Source organism: Mesoplodon densirostris, chromosome 3 (genome assembly GCF_025265405.1).
Source record: "Mesoplodon densirostris isolate mMesDen1 chromosome 3, mMesDen1 primary haplotype, whole genome shotgun sequence".
Classification (NCBI taxonomy): Eukaryota; Metazoa; Chordata; class Mammalia; order Artiodactyla; family Ziphiidae; genus Mesoplodon; species Mesoplodon densirostris.
In genome coordinates this window covers 29,483,945-29,502,394 of record NC_082663.1, presented here as the reverse complement: position 1 = coordinate 29,502,394, position 18,450 = coordinate 29,483,945, and the positions used below count along the sequence as shown (strand labels likewise).

The window sequence follows — 18,450 nt, the reverse complement described above, 5'->3', positions numbered from 1 at the left end:
CAAGCAAAAGTTCCATCTTTTGCTTCCGTTTCTCATCTATGAAATGGAGGTGGCAATACCTGCCCCCATGGCTCCTCATCCCAGACCTTCAAGAGACCAAGGAAGAGAGCTTTTGTAGAGGCAGGTAGACAATAGCGATGCCAGGTACAGCCATGCCTGTATCTCGTATCCACATGGCACCAACAACTAAGATCAGCTGGATGAACCTCACAGACGTCAAAAGCACCAGCGCAGAGCTTCAGCGGCAGAAGCCCTCAAGACATGGTCACTTTCTTCCCTCCCAGCCCTGTGTCCCTCCCCCTCTGAGGCCTTCTCTACCAAGGCCAACTGGAATATACCAGAGGCCCAGAGTCATCTCTCTAGTGGCCTCTAGATGTTAAATGATAGTGACAGGCAGACATTTCTGCTTCTCGGAACTGTGATCTTTGGCACATCTGAAGTCAGCTGTTTTCTTAACGCATATCTTCAAGAGACAAGACTGATATCATATCTTTAAACAAAAAGGGACTTCAGCCTCCTCTGGTGCTGTTAGGGCCTGAGAAGAGTTTGGTATTTGCTTTAAAAAGACATATTCATATATGTTTATAAATGCATCCCAACGTGTGAATTATTCTGAGTATAGAAGGTTCCAGTTCTCCATTCCTCTTAGAGTTCATTCAGTAGGCACATCCAGGTGCCAGTCTTGGTTGGCGGCTTTATTTTCACCTCAGAAGTATGTCATCATTCCCCACATAGGCATCCATTTTTGAGCCTAATATAGATATTTATGTGGTAGATTTCATTCCCTTCCTCCACGCGCTCCTCAGGATATTTTCTTTCCCATTGGTCATTCCAGTCCCTGAATTTCAGATGTAACTTGTGATGAAAAGCACCTCTCAACCCACTACCCCACAATGTTCCAAACCTGGTACTGATCATGTCATTTCTCTTTCTCCTTTTGCAAGACAAGTTTCCTTTTTCTTAAAAAATTGCTCTTTCTTGGCGTCTCACTCGGCTTAACTCTCTCTTTACCACCAGCTAAAATGAAAACTCTTCCCTCTCTACTCCGTTGCTTGGATAGCATCCAGGAGAGCATCCCCTCTCCACTTGCTTGATGTTGTCATGGTGACACTACTGCACCAAGTCTCTCAGAGGCGACTTGACCTGAAGTCACAGCAATGAGCCAATGAAGTAAATGCAAAATGAAGGAAAAAGCCAATGACAGTCGATGACCTCTCATCACTGAATTTATGGGCAGTGGGGGGGGAAATTATGAAAGGTCTAGCGCAGGTTCAAGCAAAACCTTCTCCATGGTTTGGTTTTGTCCAAATTTAAGCCATTAGGGTTGATTTTGCTCCACCCTTTGATTTCTCTAGTTACAAATGATCTTACTAAATTCCCAAATTATATCCTTTGAACATATGTCTAACTCATCCTTTAGGGTCATCCAAGGTTGTTTTCTCTTCCTTTCTTAATAATAATAGGAAATTTCAACCTCTAGGGGCACAGATTTATTTGTCTACTATATCCTACCCATCATACAACATAAGTGATGCTAAAAAAATGTACTTTCTGGGTTTGCTATTCATTTCATTACTTCCTTCTTCAAACCCCCAACCCTCAATTCCAACTAACTAAAGATCAGTTAACTCTGTCAAGCAAGCTTTCCCAAACATCGCATGTAGCCTCAAAGTATGTTAGGGGCCAGGTCATGTTTTTCTCACTTTTTAATGAAGAGCTGAAGTATTCAATATAAAATATATTTATGGTTCACTTTTGAAGATGATAACTGAAGGTTTCCATTCCTTATCTCTAGCCTTCAGGAGACAGGATCGCATCCATGCCTCTAAGCAAGCATCATGATGGTAGATGGCGACTTGCCGCCCAGACTGCTTTCAGCAGAAACTCCCCATCACACCCACCTCTCTCTCTGCATCTCTTCTGCTGTCCGTGGATGTGGGTTTAGATTCAGAGACTATGTGATGCTGTTTAGAACCAAGTTACAGGTGTGGATAAAAATTCTGAAGGTTCAGTCATATATGGATGTACTTGATCTGGGACCTTTGGTATTCCAGAGGAGAAAGCTTCCTCTGCCTTGCTATAGTGGATGAAAGGCAGTAGTACATTCCTCTTTAGACTGAATTCTGATTGCTATATAAACATATTTATTAACCATAAAGACTGAGATACTTTGTAGCTTTAAAATTGTACATCAGATTAAGTAGCAATGAAAGGTAAACATAGTTATTTCCAAATAGATTAAATCCACACAGCAATTACATTTGAATTAAATCTACACTGTTGAGAGGATCAGTATCCTTAGGTAAAACAGCTATCTATACCAGACTCAATGATGTTTTGGAGCGTTGCTTCTCCAGATGGAAACAACTGAAGTGGTTTGTTTATGCTTTTGTGGCTATGCTAGTCTTGCTGCTCGAAACAAAGTATGAGTCATTCTGACAGAATGTTCAGAACATTCAGAAACCTATATCCTCATATCCTAGTTTACTGTATCTTGAGGGACTCTATTCAATTTACTGTCCTGTTTTCTTTTTGTCTGTTTTCCCCCCATTCTTCTGGATGCCATTCTCACATCTTCAAATGCTGTGTTTTCTGTTGTTGTTTGTTTGTTGCAGACTGCTGCCAAGCTAAAGACCAATATATTGAACAATTCAAAGATACTCTGAGGACTTCTGTAGCCAAATCAATTGCTGGATTTTTTGCAGAGCCAATTCAAGTGAGTGTATTAACCAAACATTAATTGAGCTCAGTTCTAAATTATCAGATTTTTAACTCATACATTCTAGAGAATTCCAAATTATTTCAGTGACCACTGCTGTGTCCCTCTCCAAACTTAATTCATTGCATTGGTCCCCTTAAAAAAAGGGGGGGGGGTGCTGGTTTTCAGTTGACCTTTGAAAAAACCATCTCCTGCACTCCCAGACTGAACAGAGAGATAGATGAAACTACTGAATCCCTAAATCTGTAAAAATAGAAAACCCCAGCAATTTTTAGTTCTTTATCACCCACACTGTCAGGGGGAGCCTTTCTATAATCTTACTAAATCACCTTAATCTACTTTTTCTCTACTCTCAGGAAAGAATATGCTTGCATCCTTTTTCAGCAGGCATGGCATAAAAGTAATGGCCCCTCTTTTCACCCATAGTTGAAACAGTTCTAGAGACTGTTTTTTTTTTTTTTTTTGCGGTATGCGGGCCTCTCACTGTTGTGGCCTCTCTCGTTGAGGAGCACAGGCTCCGGACGCGCAGGCTCAGCAGCCATGGCTCACGGGCCCAGCTGCTCCGCAGCATGTGGGATCTTCCCGGACCGGGGCACAAACCCGTGTCCCCTGCATCGGCAGGCGGACTCTCAACTACTGCACCACCAGGGAAGCCTAGAGACTGTTTTAAAAATTGCTAGTATCACTAATGCTAATATTGATCATGATCCATCTTCAATTCCCTTTTAGTACTTTCAAGGGCTGTGCTGTTACTCTAAGTCTTCTTGGTTTGGTCTTTTGCAGGGGGTGAATGGCGTTGTCCAGTACCCAAAGGGGTTTCTAAAGGAAGCCTTCGAGCTGGTGCGTGAGCGGGGAGGCGTGTGCATCGCAGATGAAGTGAGTGGTCATGGTGAGATTCAGTGCAGCCAGGACAGGAAAAGCACAAGGAGAAACTTCTTTAAACCCTCCTCTGTGGTCCAGGCAGAAAGCATCTACTCTGGGGATTCCAAGACTTGGGTATAAGTTAATGAAGCTTTGGCTAGTTGACTGGTTAGTTTGTTATTGGATTAGTTTGTCCATTTAATCAAGTACAGCAGAACTTAAACATCCAAACTGAAGTTTATGCTTTTCTCCAGAAAGTGTGCATAGAGGGAACCTACCTCAACATAATAAAGGCGATATATGACAAACCCACAGCAAACATCATTCTCAATGGTGAAAAACTGAAAGCATTTCCTCTAAAATCAGGAACAAGACAAGGATATCCACTCTCACCACTATTATTCAACATAGTTTTGGAAGTCCTAGCCACGGCAATCAAAGAAGAAAAAGAAATAAAAGGAATACAAATCGGAAAAGAAGTAAAACTGTCACTGTTTGCAGATGACATGATACTATACATAGAGAATCCTAAAGATGCCACCAGAAAACTACTAGAGCTAATCAATGAATTTGGTAAAGTTGCAGGGTACAAAATTAATGCACAGAAATCTCTTGCATTCCTATACACTAATGATGATAAATCTGAAAGATAAATTAAGGAAACACTCCCATTTACCATTGCAAAAAAGAATAAAATACCTAGGAATAAACCTACCTAGGGAGACAAAAGACCTGTATACAGAAAACTATAAGATGCTGATGAAAGAAATTAAAGATGATGCCAACAGATGGCGACATATACCATGTTCTTGGATTGGAAGAATCAATTGTGAAAATGACTATACAACCCAAAGCAATCTCCAGATTCAATGCAATCCCTATCAAATTACCAATGGCATTTTTTACAGAAGTAGAACAAAATATCTTAAAATTTGTATGGAGACACAAAAGACCCCGAATAGCCAAAGCAGGCTTGAGGGAAAAAAATGGAGCTGGAGGAATCAGACTCCCTGATTTCAGACTATATTATAAAGCTACAGTCATCAAGACATTATGGCACTGGCACAAAAACAGAAACATAGATCAATGGAACAGGATAGAAAGCCAGAGATAAACACACGCACCTATGGTCAATTAATCTATCACAAAGGAGGCAAAGATATACAATGGAGAAAAGACAGTCTCTTCAATAAGTGGTGCTGGGAAAACTGGACAGCTACATGTAAAAGAATGAAATTAGAACACTCCCTAACACCATACACAAAAATAAATTCAAAATGGATTAGAGACCTAAATGTAAGACCAGACACTATAAAACTCTTAGAGGAAAACATAGGAAGAACACTCTTTGACATAAATCACAGCAAGATCTTTTTTGATCCACCTCCTAGAGTAATTGAAATAAAAACAAAAGTAAACAAGTGGAACCTAATGAAACTCCAAAGCTTTTGCACAGCAAAGGAAACCATAAACAAGACAAAAAGACAACCCTCAGAATGGGAGAAAATATTTGCAAATGAATCAACAAACAAAGGATTAAACTCCAAAATATATAAACAGCTCATGCAGCTCAATATCAAAAAAAAAACAAACAACCCAATCCAAAAATGGGCAGAAGATCTAAACAGACATTTCTCCAAAGAAGACATACAGATGGCCAAGAAGCACATGAAAAGCTGCTCAACATCACTAATTATTAGAGAAATGCAAATCAAAACTACAATGAGGTATCACCTTACACCAGTTAGAATGGGCATCATCAGAAAATCTACAAACAACAAATGCTGGAGACGGTGTGGAGAAAAGGGAACCCTCTTGCACTGTTGGTGGGAATGTAAATTGATACAGCCACTATGGAAAACAGTATGGAGTTTCCTTAAAAAACTGAAAATAGAATTACCACATGATCCAGCAATCCCACTACTGGACATATATCCAGAGAAAACCATAATTCAAAAAGACACATGTGGGCTTCCCTGGTGGTGCAGTGGTTGAGAGTCTGCCTGCCGATGCAGGGGATGTGGGTTCGTGCTCTGGTCCAGGAAGATCCCACATGCTGCGGAGCGGCTGGGCCCATGAGCCATGGCCACTGAGCCTGCACATCCAGAGCCTGTGCTCCTCAATGGGAGAGGCCACAACAGTGAGAGGCCTGCGTACTGCAAAAAAATAAAATAAATAAATAAAAGACACATGCTCCCCAATGTTCATTGCAGCACTATTTACAATAGCCAGGTCATGGAAGCAACCTAAATGCCCATCAACAGACGCATGGATAAAGAAGATGTGGTATATATATACAGTGGAATATTACTCAGCCATAAAAAGGAACGAAATTGGGTCATTTGTTGAGACATGGATGCTTCTAGAGACTGCCATACAGAGTGAAGTAAGTCAGAAAGAGAAAAACAAATATCGTATATTAACGCATATATGTGGAACCTAGGACAATGGTACAGATGAACCGGTTTTCAGGGCAGAAATTGAGACACAGATGTAGAGAACAAACGTATGGACCCCAAGCCGGGAAAGTGGTGGGAGTGGGAGTGGTGGTATGCTGAATTGGGCGATTGGGATTGGCATGTATACACTGATGTGTATAAAATTGATGACTAATAAGCACCTGCTGTATTAAAAAAAAAAAGAAAAAGAATGACAGAACAGCAGTGTAGAAAGACAAAGATAGCAGAAAATGAGGGAGAGCAGAAGAAAATTCTGAGCGTGGGGCCAATGCTGCCATTCTGTGATCTGACATGTCTTCTTAATCAGCTCACCTTGGCTTTCTCTTCTTTAAAATGAAGAATATGGAATTTGAATAAAAATAGGCCACTGCTGGGACCACAATGGGCCCTCAGTCTTTGCTTGTCTGGCATGGGCTGGGTTTAAATTTTAAATTCACTGCTTTTAGGCAGGGTGTGCATGCCCATAGTTCCATCCCCACTCATTGATGTAGACCCAGCCTGCTTCTCTCAAGATGATATGCTCCTCATCCCTGAAGACATTTGAGTTTATGAACCTTAGAATGAATCGTCTCTGTTCGACTCAACGATTCTGTGGAACTGATACTTCTTAGGTGGCTAAACATGGTTTATGGTCCTACATAATTTCACGTGTTGTCCAAGCAGTCTGATCTTTCACCGTTTATTGATGGTACTTTGATAGATGAAGTGAAAAATTAAGATAGGCAGAAAGGCAAAATGGATGGATTTGCCATGAACTCTTCCTACATTATCTCATTTGGGCAAATTTGTCAGCTTGTCCAGAGACCCATAACTAGGAAGTCGGAGACCCAGGATTCGAGCCCACATCTGTCTGACTCCCACGTCTAAGCTCTTCTCCTATGTTGTTCGCTCTCGTCTAATTGTAACCCCCAACATCTGCCTTTGCAGCAGCACCCTGGAGAGAGCAAGAAAATAATCAGGAAGCCTGAGAAGGACCCTTGCTCTTTCAAGTGCATTTCAGAATCAGCTTCAAGTGTCCACACCTCTACCCCAGACCTGCAATGTGTGTATGTGTAGAGAGAGAGATAGACAGACAGCCCAGGAGACTGAGAACCAGAAGGAGATCAAGGAACCTTCACCAAAAAGGCTCTGGAGAAAATTTGCATGGAAATATTGGTGTGGCTTTATTCACTTAGGCACTTCCGCCACTTTTTTATCCATTCTACAAACACTGTCTACTTTTATCAGGCACTCTGCTAGGTATTGTGGATAAAGAGAAAAATAAGATACGTGTGTGCTGGTGATAATAGTCCAAGGTGAGAGGTTCTGACGGCAGCTTAGGTGTCTTGAGTAGGGGCCCTAGCGCGGCTCAGGAGAATCTTCCTATCCCGAATAATGATGAAACTGTGTTTTGAAGGAGATAGTGAGATGAAGAAGCGGGGAGAGGGCTTTCTAGAAAGAGGAAACAGCATGCATAAAACAACTAAGTTCAACTTAGTTCCATCCTGACTTAACTGACTCAGCTGGGTCCTCCTCATGACTAACTCTCAAGAGGAAAAAGAAATCACAGGGAAGAGGACGTCCAGCCTGTCTGGGCTGGGTGGTGGGCACCCCAGCGCCAATTTGCTTACTGTAACTCCTGCTTCACCCAGCCTGGGGTAGACGCAGCCTTACACACAGGAGATCCTTATCAAGGATTGCTAATCACAATCACCTTTTTCACATGCATTACGTATATGACCCTCACAGCAGCCCTGTGATGTATTGCTATTGTTTCCACTCAACAAAGTTAACATGGATTCAGAGGAGTTAAAAACCATGTCTAGAATCCCACAATGCTAGTAACTGGCTTTTGGTGCCTAAAAGGTCAGGCGCAGAATAAGTGCTTTCTCCATAATAGTATGAGGATGGTGATTTGGGACTTGTTTTCACAGGTGCAGACAGGATTTGGAAGGTTGGGTTCTCACTTCTGGGGCTTCCAAACGCATGGTGTCCTGCCGGATATTGTCACCATGGCTAAAGGGATTGGGAATGGCTTTCCCATGGCAGCAGTTGTCACAACTCCAGGTAGGAACTACAGGCAGTTTGTGTCTGCTTCTGGGTCTCCTGCATCAGCCATGGTAGAAAACATGTGTATTGGACCTTGTGTGGGCTAGAGACAGTGATGGGATTCCCAAGCAATGAAAAAGGGAAACTGTCTGCCAGATGGTTGAAGAGATGGAAGAAAATCAGCCCTTTTTGCTCTTGCTGTAGAGAAGACTAATTCTCCCAGACCCACAGTGAAATGCAGGTTTCTACTCTACTGACAAGGTCTAGGCAAACGTGCCACAAAAACAAAACCAACACAAGAGATCCTTGCTAAACAACCTAAAACCAGTGCTGAAGTTTCCAAGGGAATCATATTCTTGAAGGACACCCTGACCTAGTCTTGCCACACCAATAAGCTATAGACTCAAGGTCCAGGTGATAGTTTTCTCTGTTTACCATCAACAAAACAGCTAAAGACAATACAATCTCACTTAGCTATAACATTCTATAAAATGAACATTAGAATTAACTGTATTTCCCATTTTACTGAGGTTTTACAGAAAAGAATTTTATGAACCATTTAGTGTTGAAAATCTTAAAATTATTTCATTTGTTTTTCCAACCAATAGTAAGCATACTAGAGAGGCTCCAAAGGATAACTAAGTGCCTTGTAATATCTCAGTGTTTTTATTGAATGAAGAAAGGTACTAAAATATGGATGTAGAAGGTGAAGTATAATGAACCAAATATATACTAACCCTGAAACAATCTTGAAATTATATTATGAAATCCTTGATATGAGATTTTTTAAAAAATATTTCCTTCTTAGTCCCAAGAGTGGAATATAGAAAATAAGCTTAGCTAATGAAGGTTCCACATAAGTTCCCATAAATCAAGTTTTAAAGTACTTTTCAATTCATACAACACATTAAAGATTTTTATTATTAAACTTCTCATTGAATAAATAAGCAATTTTTCCTTATTCATTGTATTAGTCAGCTTGGGCTTATTCTCTCACAGTTCTAGAGGCTGAAATCCAAGATCAAGGTATGAGCAGTGTTGGTTTGGGGTGAGATCTCTCTTGCAGATGAACACCTTCTTGCTGTGTCCTCACATGTCCTTTTCCACAGCTAGAAAGGGCTCTGATGTCTCTTCTTCTCAGGAGAATACCAATCCTATTGGATTAGGGCCCCACCCTTATGACCTTAATTACCTCCCTAAAGGCCCTGCCTTCAATTACAGTCACATTGGGGGTTAGGGCTTCAACGTATGAATTGGGGTGGAGGATGGAAGAAACACAATTCCAACCATAACATCCACTATCTGGTGAGTGAAGAATGAATTGGATGCCATGAAATATATTACACATACATATACAACATGAAGGTAAATATAATCCAAATGCATGATGGGAGATTACAGATAGGAATGTGTCACCCTTTATCCACTTTTATTCTCCACCCCCTCCAGAGATTGCCAAGTCTTTGGCTAAACGCCTGCTTCACTTCAATACCTTCGGAGGGAACCCCATGGCCTGCGCCATTGGATCATCGGTGCTTGAGGTACTTTCCAGCAACCGCATCAACATCACTCATTTCACCAAACGACTACTTCAAAACTACACACACATCATCAGAACTCTACCACATTTCATGATTAAAGTGAAGAGTTAATTCCTAGTCCATGAATTTAAGTTAGATTTCCAGTTATTATTCTGCCCAGTCCCCCTTTTTAAGATCTACTGTGAGTGCTTCAAGTATTGGATATGAATTAATATGTAATAAACCCCACACACATGGGAAATATAAGAATTTCCCTAGGGCTTCCCTGGTGGTGCAGTGGTTGAGACTCCGCCTGCCGATGCAGGGGATACGGGTTCGTGCCCCAGTCCGGGAAGATCCCACATGTCACAGAGCGGCTGGGCCCATGAGCCATGGCCGCTGAGCCTGCGCGTCTGGAGCCTGTGCTCCGCAATGGGAGAGGCCACAACAGTGAGAGGCCCGCATACCGCAAAAAAAAAAAAAAAAAAAAAAGAATTTCCCTAGCTAGCTGGTAGCACTGAAATTTCTTTGTCATTTGAGTGGTATTTTATGGATAGTTACCAATGGCTATCCTTGATTTCAGTTTAATTTTGGTCCTGTCTTGTATATGCTTCCTTATTTTTGTTGTACTGACATAAATTAAAAGAGTAAAGAGCAAGTGAGTTCTATGCAATTCCAACAAGGTGATTCAGCTGTGGTTCAGCTCCAGGCCATTGATTTTGCCTGGGGTCTCATCTGTTGAAAAGATTTTTTAAATGCCCTTGCTTATGTGTATAATAACGTTTGCTTAAAAGTGTAACCTATTTCTGGAAGAATGTCCAAGAAATTAATAACAATGGTTGTTTGTGGGGAAGGAAACTTGGTGGCTGTGGAACAGGGATCAGTGAGGCTCATTCTACTCTATGCTTCTGTACTTTCTGATGTTTGAATGAGGCACATGATTCACTTATTCAAAAAAAATAAATTTAAAACTATTTTTCAATAAAAATAAGTAAGTAAAAGCTGCCCTTGAAAATTAAAAAGTATCTTCAAATATGATTAAATCTCAAAATGAGAAAGTGTAGGTAGGATGTGTCATTTATTTCATTCTGTAGACATTGCCAGATTACATTTTTGAAGTCCTGCGTCACCTCAACCAATTTAGCAGATAGAGAGGATTTAGGTGAACAAGTAGGTCTTAAAAACATCAGGTTATGCCTGGAGTCATGCAATTATTATCAGCTGGTTATAAATGTAGTATACTGCTTGTGTTTGGTCAGGAATCACAGGTCTCTGCTATGGGTGGAAGTAGGTGAAAATCCTTTTATTGAATATATATCTCAGGTGCCCTGACTCTGGGCCCACAAAGAGCTCAACACTGAGACATCTCTTTTATTTTTTCCTAAATTTTTACCCACCCCTGAAGATGAGGAGGGTAGGGGGGAAGCATTCCCTCTACCAAGAATTTTTTTTCTCCCTACAGCAGATCTTTTTGTAAGACAAGTTATGGCCATACTAGACTTTGGGTTCCATGTCTGGTCAAGTTTTTGTAAAGAGGGTCACATACATTTATTTCTCCATGTTTCTCAGTCTGTTTCAAAACTTTTTTTTTTTACATCTTTATTGGAGTATAATTGCTTTACAATGGTGTGTTAGTTTCTGCTTTATAACAAAGCGAATCAGTTATACATATACATATGTTCCCATATCTCTTCCCTCTTGCGTCTCCCTCCCTCCCACCCTCCCTATCCCACCCCTCTAGGTGGTCACAAAGCACTGAGCTGATCTCCCTGTGCTATGCAGCTGCTTCCCACTAGCTATCTATTTTACGTTTGGAAGTTTATATATGTCCATGCCTCTCTCGTGCTTTGTCACAGCTTAACCTTCCCACTCCCCATATCCTCAAGTCCATTCTCTAGTAGGTCTGTGTCTTTATTCCTGTCTTACCCCTAGGTTCTTCATGGCATGTTTTCCCTTAGATTCCATATATATGTGTTAGCATACAGTATTTGTCTTTTTCTCTTTCTGACTTACTTCACTCTGTATGACAGACTCTAGGTCCATCCACCTCATTACAAATAACTCAATTTCGTTTCCTTTTATGGCTGAGTAATATTCCATTGTATATATGTGCCACATCTTCTTTATCCATTCATCTGATGATGGACACTTAGGTTGTTTCCATCTCCTGGCTATAGTAAATAGAGCTGCAATGAACATTTTGGTACATGACTCTTTTTGAATTATGGTTTTCTCAGGGTATATGCCCAGTAGTGGGATTGCTGGGTCATATGGTAGTTCTTAAAACTTTTTTAATGCAATGTCATTTGGGGCTTTCTCTCAACAGGTGATTAAAGAAGAAAATCTACAAGAAAACAGCCAGGAAGTTGGCACCTATATGTTACTGAAGTTTGCTAAGCTGAGGGATGAATTTGAAATCGTCGGAGACGTCCGAGGCAAAGGCCTCATGATAGGAATAGAGATGGTGAAGGATAAGGTAGGTTGTGATCTGCTGTTCTCTCTGCAGCTTCTTGGGGGCAGCAAGAGCTAAAGTAGGAAGCCTCAGCTACAAGCTCATTCATTCTCAGGAAGAGAGCACACAAGGACAGCAAGACTCAGCAAAGCTCATTAGCGATGAATCCGGAGTGTTGAGCATGAACGACAGGCTAGCTGGTCATCGAGAGTCCTAGAGTGCAGAAGAGCATTTGCAAAAGGGAGCTGATGTTATTCTCGCCAGACAAGGCAAAGAGCAATGGTAATGACTGAATATTTTGAATGAGAAATATAAGGAAGGGAGGAAATTATTGGGGGAGGGGCAGGGGAACAGAGAGTTGGCGGAAGTAAGGGGGAAGGGCCAGGAGAAGGTTGTGGTGTTGGTTTGGGGTGAGGCTGTTAAAGATTTATAGGGCTTTGCGTTTGTTTGTTTGTTTGTTTGGGAATGGACTTCAATCTCCCAAGTAACAAGGGCGGAATGTGACTTTCTGATGACCTACTGCCAGGTGACCTCAAGCTCGATATGACAATTGAACTTAGCCTTTCCCTTAAGCCAGTGATTCTTCCCAAGGTCACTGTGTCTGTTTTTCACCCTCCACTGTTCTCCCAATTCCCTAGCCTCAAAACCACAAGATAATCTGTGCCTCCTTCCCTCTCCTTATTTCTAACGTCAAGGTTTATTGATTCTTCCTTTGCCGTGTTTCTCAAATCTTTTCCTCTGTTATCACTGCTGCCCCTAGGGTCCGTGTCAGTAGGAAATTGGCCCAACCCTCCATCAACCCAAAATCCAGATCCTCTGAGGGGAGTGACAGCAGGGGAATCTTGGCACAGGAAGGAATAGTCAGACCAGCCCCTTCACCCTAATTCTTACCCGTGGGTGACTTCTTGCTGTTTGCTCTCATCACACCCCCCTAGTTTAGAAGGACCGTGTTCAGTTCTCTCAATATTCAGACTAGACCATGGATATAACGCTCTCCCATTCATACCACACAGCAGAGCCAGTGAAAAGCAGGAACGTTTGAACCAGATTTGAAAGCTAAGGGAAGACAGCAGGAAAATAAGAGTAATGTGAGACTAAGCCCCCTGGCTCACAGGCCGTAACATACTTACCTTCAGCTTGGGGCTCCATCAGGGGCTGTTTTAATGCTCAGAAGAGTCCATCCCAGTTCCCCCCCACGAGAGGTCCCTCGAGAATACCTAGATGCCTCAAAGCCCAGACTCCACCAAAGAAAGCCCAATGAAAGAGGAGGCATTCGTCCCTTTCTCACTAATCCAAAGCTAACTTCTGCGTACTCCAAGACGTGTGAACAGAGAGGCTCTTCAGAGCTTGAGCTGTCATGGTAAAACATCAGAATCCCATTGATACAGAACAAGCTAAAGGATGGTACGTCCATACTACATGGCATAGAAACATATGTGACATGGAAAAATGTGCAAACTGTATTATGGAAAAAATTAAGCAAGCTATAAAATAGTATGCATAGAATGAGCTCTTTTTCTCTTCCCTCTGCCCTTCAGTAGTTTTTGGGTTTTTTTTACAACTTTATTGGAGTAGAATTGTTTCACATCTTCAGTAGTTTTAAGCATGGGCTCTGAAAGAGCTTCTCCATTCCTTAATTCTATTCATTGTCCCCTCAATACCGTTCACTTTCCTACATCCAAAGATCGCTCAAACTTTTCCCTAAGCATGGAATACAGTCCTCTCCTCTCTGTCTCTAGCTATGAGAATCCTAGGCCTTTTCAAGATCCAACTCTTCACCACATCTCCTCTTGCAGCTTGCCTTTGCTTCTCCCATAGACGGGGCTGCAGCCTTCAGAGAATCTCTCTCACACTCACTGTCTAAAGAACTCCTTTGAAAGGCTCTTTCAAATCATCTATTTGTTGACTCGGTTTCCACGTATAAATACCTTCTTTTCCTAAATAAACTGTACACTTTTGAGGTCAGGAAATACACAGACAGTGAGTGCTTTATCCATGTTTGTTGATTGTTCCCCTGCAACACTTCAGACCACATTCATGTAATTAAAACAGCTCAGAACTTGGCTTTAATGCTATACAGTATAACCCAGAATCAAAACTCCCATGAGCAGTTAGTAAGGATGTGAATTGGATACAGCCCTTTGGACAGAAATTTGTCTGTAGCTATCAAAATTTTAAATGTATACATTTTGACCTAGCCATTTCTCTTAGAGTGATGTGTCCTAAAGAAATATTCACAGAAGTGTGTAAAGATATAAATGAGTGGGGATGTTTGCAGCATTCCTTATGATCATAAACAAAAATTGAAAATAACATAAATGTCCAAAAATAAGAGATTAAACAAATTTCTCTACCAACAAACAACAAAATACTAGGTAATCTTTAAGAAGACTAGGTAGGGCTTCCCTGGTGGCGCAGTGGTTGAGAGTCCGCCTGCCGATGCAGGGGACACGGGTTCGTGCCCCGATCCCGGAAGATCCCACATGCCGCGGAGCGGCTGGGCCCGCGAGCCATGGCCGCGGAGCCTGTGTGTCCGGAGCCTGTGCTCCGCAACGGGAGAGGCCACAGCAGTGAGAGGCCCGCGTACAGCAAAAAAAAAAAAAAAAAAAAAAAAAAAAAAGACTAGGTCCAGGGACTTCCTTGGTGGTCCAGTGGTAAAGAATTCGCCTTACAATGCAGAGGACAGAGGTTCGATCCCTGGTCAGGGAACTAAGATCTCACATGCTGCAGGGCAGCTAAGCCCATGCGCCACAACTACTGAGCTTGCACATCTCAACTAGAGAGCCTGCATGCCACAAACTACAGAGCGCATGCACTCTGGAGCCCGCGCACCACAACTACAGAGAGAAAACCCCCAAGCCACAACTAGAGAGAAGTCGTGCTCCACAACGAAGAGCCCGGGAGACTTAATGAAAGATCCTGAGTGCTGCAACTAAGACCCAACACAGCCAAAAAGAAATAAAATAACTAAATAAAATTAAAAAAAAAAAGAAGACTAGGTCCAAATACACTGACATGGAAAGATGTTAGGGATACATTGTAAATTGTTCAAAGCAAATTGCAGAACATTATAAAGTATGACTTTTTTAAAATATGCATTTAAATGTATGTATATGCATAGAAAAAGTGTCTAGTTCCCACTAAATTACCAACAGGCGGTATCCCTAGGAGTAGGATTGGAGAAGGGGAAACGTTTCATTTTTACTTAGTGCAATTCCATATCACTTTCAGGAGTTTTCCCCAATAACCCTGCATTACTTTTATAATTGTTTAAATGAAGACTTATCCCTCAAAAAAGGCAAAAAATAAATAAATAAATAAACAAATAAACATGAAGCTACATTACATCCCTGAGAAGAGGTTAGTTACTAACATTTGATTATGGAGTGATTGGGACTTAGACTCGAGCACAGGGCCCAGGCAGGCTGTCCTGTGGCTTTGCCTCATTAGCTTTTCTGACCGTGCTTTTCTCTTCGGAATGCCTACAAGATGTTCAATTAGTCATAGCAGTTGAGCCCAGGGGGTAATAAAATGGACAAAGGAGCAGGGATGGTGCTGGCCCAGACCAGGCTAAAGTCAAACAAAGTCCACCTCTCCAGACCCTTGATAGCCACCAAGGCCCACCAACCCAACTGTCCCTTTCTGACCTCTGACTTCTCATCCCCCAAACCATATTTGACTTCTTTCCAGCTTTCACAGTTTAGCCCTAAATTATATTGTCGTGTTCTAGTCTTTCCTCATGAGAACATCAGGGGCAAGCAGGATGACATTTTAGGATCAATGAGGAAATGCTGGTCTTTTCCCCATCCTGGTCCTCCATTATCTAGTAGTGGGAAAGTCTGAATAGTATTTTCTTTATCTTAATGCTTCACAACAGACTTGACTAAGTTGGAGCATTTGTGCTCCCAGACTCAGAAGTCCCCAGCCCAGTGTCATCAAAAGGGTACTGGAATACCTGGGCCCACAGGAAGCGACCACCTTCAGTTGCCAAGTGACCTGAAACAGCCTCTAGGCTCCAGAGAGCTTACCTTTCCTGACCCTGGAGGATTAAGTCTTGGGTGAGAAAGACCAAATTCCACAAGCAGGGAAGATGAGGACAAACAGACCCACCCCAGTTGCCCAGGCCATACTATGGCCCAGAGAAAGCTTGGACCGTTTATGCCCTTGTGCAACTTCAGAGCCATTTCCTGGACTTGGAAATGAATTTTTTACATGGACAAAACAAAGTGAAGAGCTGAGGACAATTTCCACATAAATAAAGCAAACTCCAAATACGGCTATTAAAGAACCAAGCTCCCAGGGTAACCAACTGCAGAGTCAAGATTCACTGACGGTCTGCATTCAGCTTCATCTTGTCTTTGGGAATTTAGGATGAACTGGGATAAAAACAAATATTTTCAATAACAGCCCCCCCAGAAAGAAATCCAATTCAGCAATTAATAGCTTTATTCAATTACAGGGGGAGAGAGGTTGAGAGGGAGAGAAGAGCATTGATTGCTTGAGTTGCTTTGTATTCCTCTTAGAAATAATGTCTTGAATCATTCAAATGCCAAATATGTTTAAAATGTATTTACAGACGAGCCGTCAGCCTCTTCCCCGTGAAGAAGTAAATCAAATCCACCAGGACTGCAAACGCATGGGGCTTCTGATTGGCAGGGGTGGCACTTTTTCTCAGGTAACAAGAAGGCTGGCCTTTACCTATCACTTTAGGTGGGCACCTCCCTGAGGTCCCAGTGCTGGCCCCTTTTCTTCACCCCTATGCTAGGGGACCCAGTTCCGCTTCCTCTAGGCTTAGTGCTCAGACGTTTTCAAAAGAAAGGGACAGTGAAGCCCTCGGGCCACTAGAGGGCGCTGTGTGAAATGGTTTGGTTACCGCGGGTCGGCGGGGAATATACACAGAGGACAGTCTAAGGAGGCAGAAAAAGCTGCACAGACAAAGCAGAGGACTTACACGACAGGTCATAATAGTGTCATAACAGTCCTGCGTACCCAGTTTGTCTCACGTGTGAATTAGTTCTAACCTCTGAAAGCGCAATCCTAGTCTTCTTAAACTCCGCCCTGGGCTCTGACTCTGTGATCCGCAAGCCTGCTAAGCCTTAGTGGCCGCTGTGGCCAGGAGCAACGTCATGGTGCTGGCAGCCTGGCCAGGTCCCGAATGCAGAACTCAAAATCAGCCACTCCCAGTTCCCTTCACTCTCAGGTTGGCAGAGGCAGAGAACAAGCTCTCCCTGCCCCCTTCCTGGGAAAGCCAAGTACAAGCCCCACAGTCGGGACCCTGGTGTGGCCCTGCCGTGGGCATGGGCTGCTACTGTAAAGTGAGCTGCCCCTCCATCCCTCACACCAGCAGGACCCTCTCCAGGGATTCGCTCCGGGGCCGAGATTTAAGATGTAGGGTCACTCCTACTCCTCCCCTAACTTGTTCTTGGCCTTTGGCATCCTTTTCTCCTGTTTTTTTGGTTTTTTGTTTGTTTGTTTTTTGGGGTTTTTTTTTTCTCCCGTTGCGGAGCACAGGCTCCGGAAGCGCAGGCCCAGCGGCCATGGCTCACAGGCCCAGCTGCTCCGCGACATGTGGGATCTTCCCGGACCGGGGCACGAACCCGTGTCCCCTGAATCGGCAGGCGGACTCTCAACCACTGCGCCACCAGGGAAGCCCCCTTCTCTCCCGTTTTAAACATGCGTCATTCTTCCTAGTTTCCCTGCTTCACTGGTGCCTCTCACTTAACTTCAGCGAACACCCTCACCTGGTGCTTCTCGGAGAAAATGGAAACTATCAGGCAAAATCCCTATAGAAGCTCATCCGTCCCCCGAGCCTTTTCCCACCTCCTTCCCTAAAGGTTAGAGAATGAGATGTCTCTCCATGCTCTTGACCCTCCACACTCCCTCCACTTAGGGAAACAGGTCTGTGTTCTCTTGTTTCTGCAGTTGTTTTCAACTTCCCCTCAGCCTGTGAACAAACAGACTGAAAGCTCTTCCAGCCCAAACCAAACCACAGCAAACAAAACCAGAATGAGCGCTTTTGCTGGGAAATGCTGACTTTTTTCTAGTCCTGGTCCCAGATATTTTTCTATATGAATCAGACAGAGTAAGTTAATGATTCAAAATCCTAAGACGGGCTACTTATAAAGACAGAAAACAATTCATGGTTTACTTGCTTAGTCAGTCCTTAGTCATCCGGCACACACTTGAGTCCTCAGCAGCCACTGCTTGGCTGGATACTAGAGCTACCATGAGAAATAAGGTCTGTCCCTCCCTCCATGGAACTGGCAGAGGAGAAAGACTTAAACAGAAAATGATAATACAATCTAGTAAGCTTGCCGATAACCATACGAAGGGATAGTATACGCTGTTCTAAATGCTTTGCATATGTTGACTTATTTAATGCTCTTAACACGCCTATGAAATAAGTACTCT

General features: G+C 42.7%; 1 protein-coding gene across 2 annotated transcripts in view; it reads left to right on the top strand.

The window, feature by feature from the left end:
- The window catches only part of AGXT2 (alanine--glyoxylate aminotransferase 2), a 43,556-nt gene that overhangs the window by 22,945 nt on the left and 2,161 nt on the right, over positions 1–18,450 (top strand). For both annotated transcript variants that reach the window (XM_060091624.1, XM_060091623.1), the window contains exons 8-13: positions 2,616–2,716; positions 3,503–3,595; positions 7,953–8,085; positions 9,517–9,608; positions 11,914–12,063; positions 16,616–16,714. In XM_060091624.1, the coding sequence (XP_059947607.1) occupies positions 2,616–2,716; positions 3,503–3,595; positions 7,953–8,085; positions 9,517–9,608; positions 11,914–12,063; positions 16,616–16,714 (668 nt within the window). The remainder of the gene's footprint in view (positions 1–2,615; positions 2,717–3,502; positions 3,596–7,952; positions 8,086–9,516; positions 9,609–11,913; positions 12,064–16,615; positions 16,715–18,450) is intronic.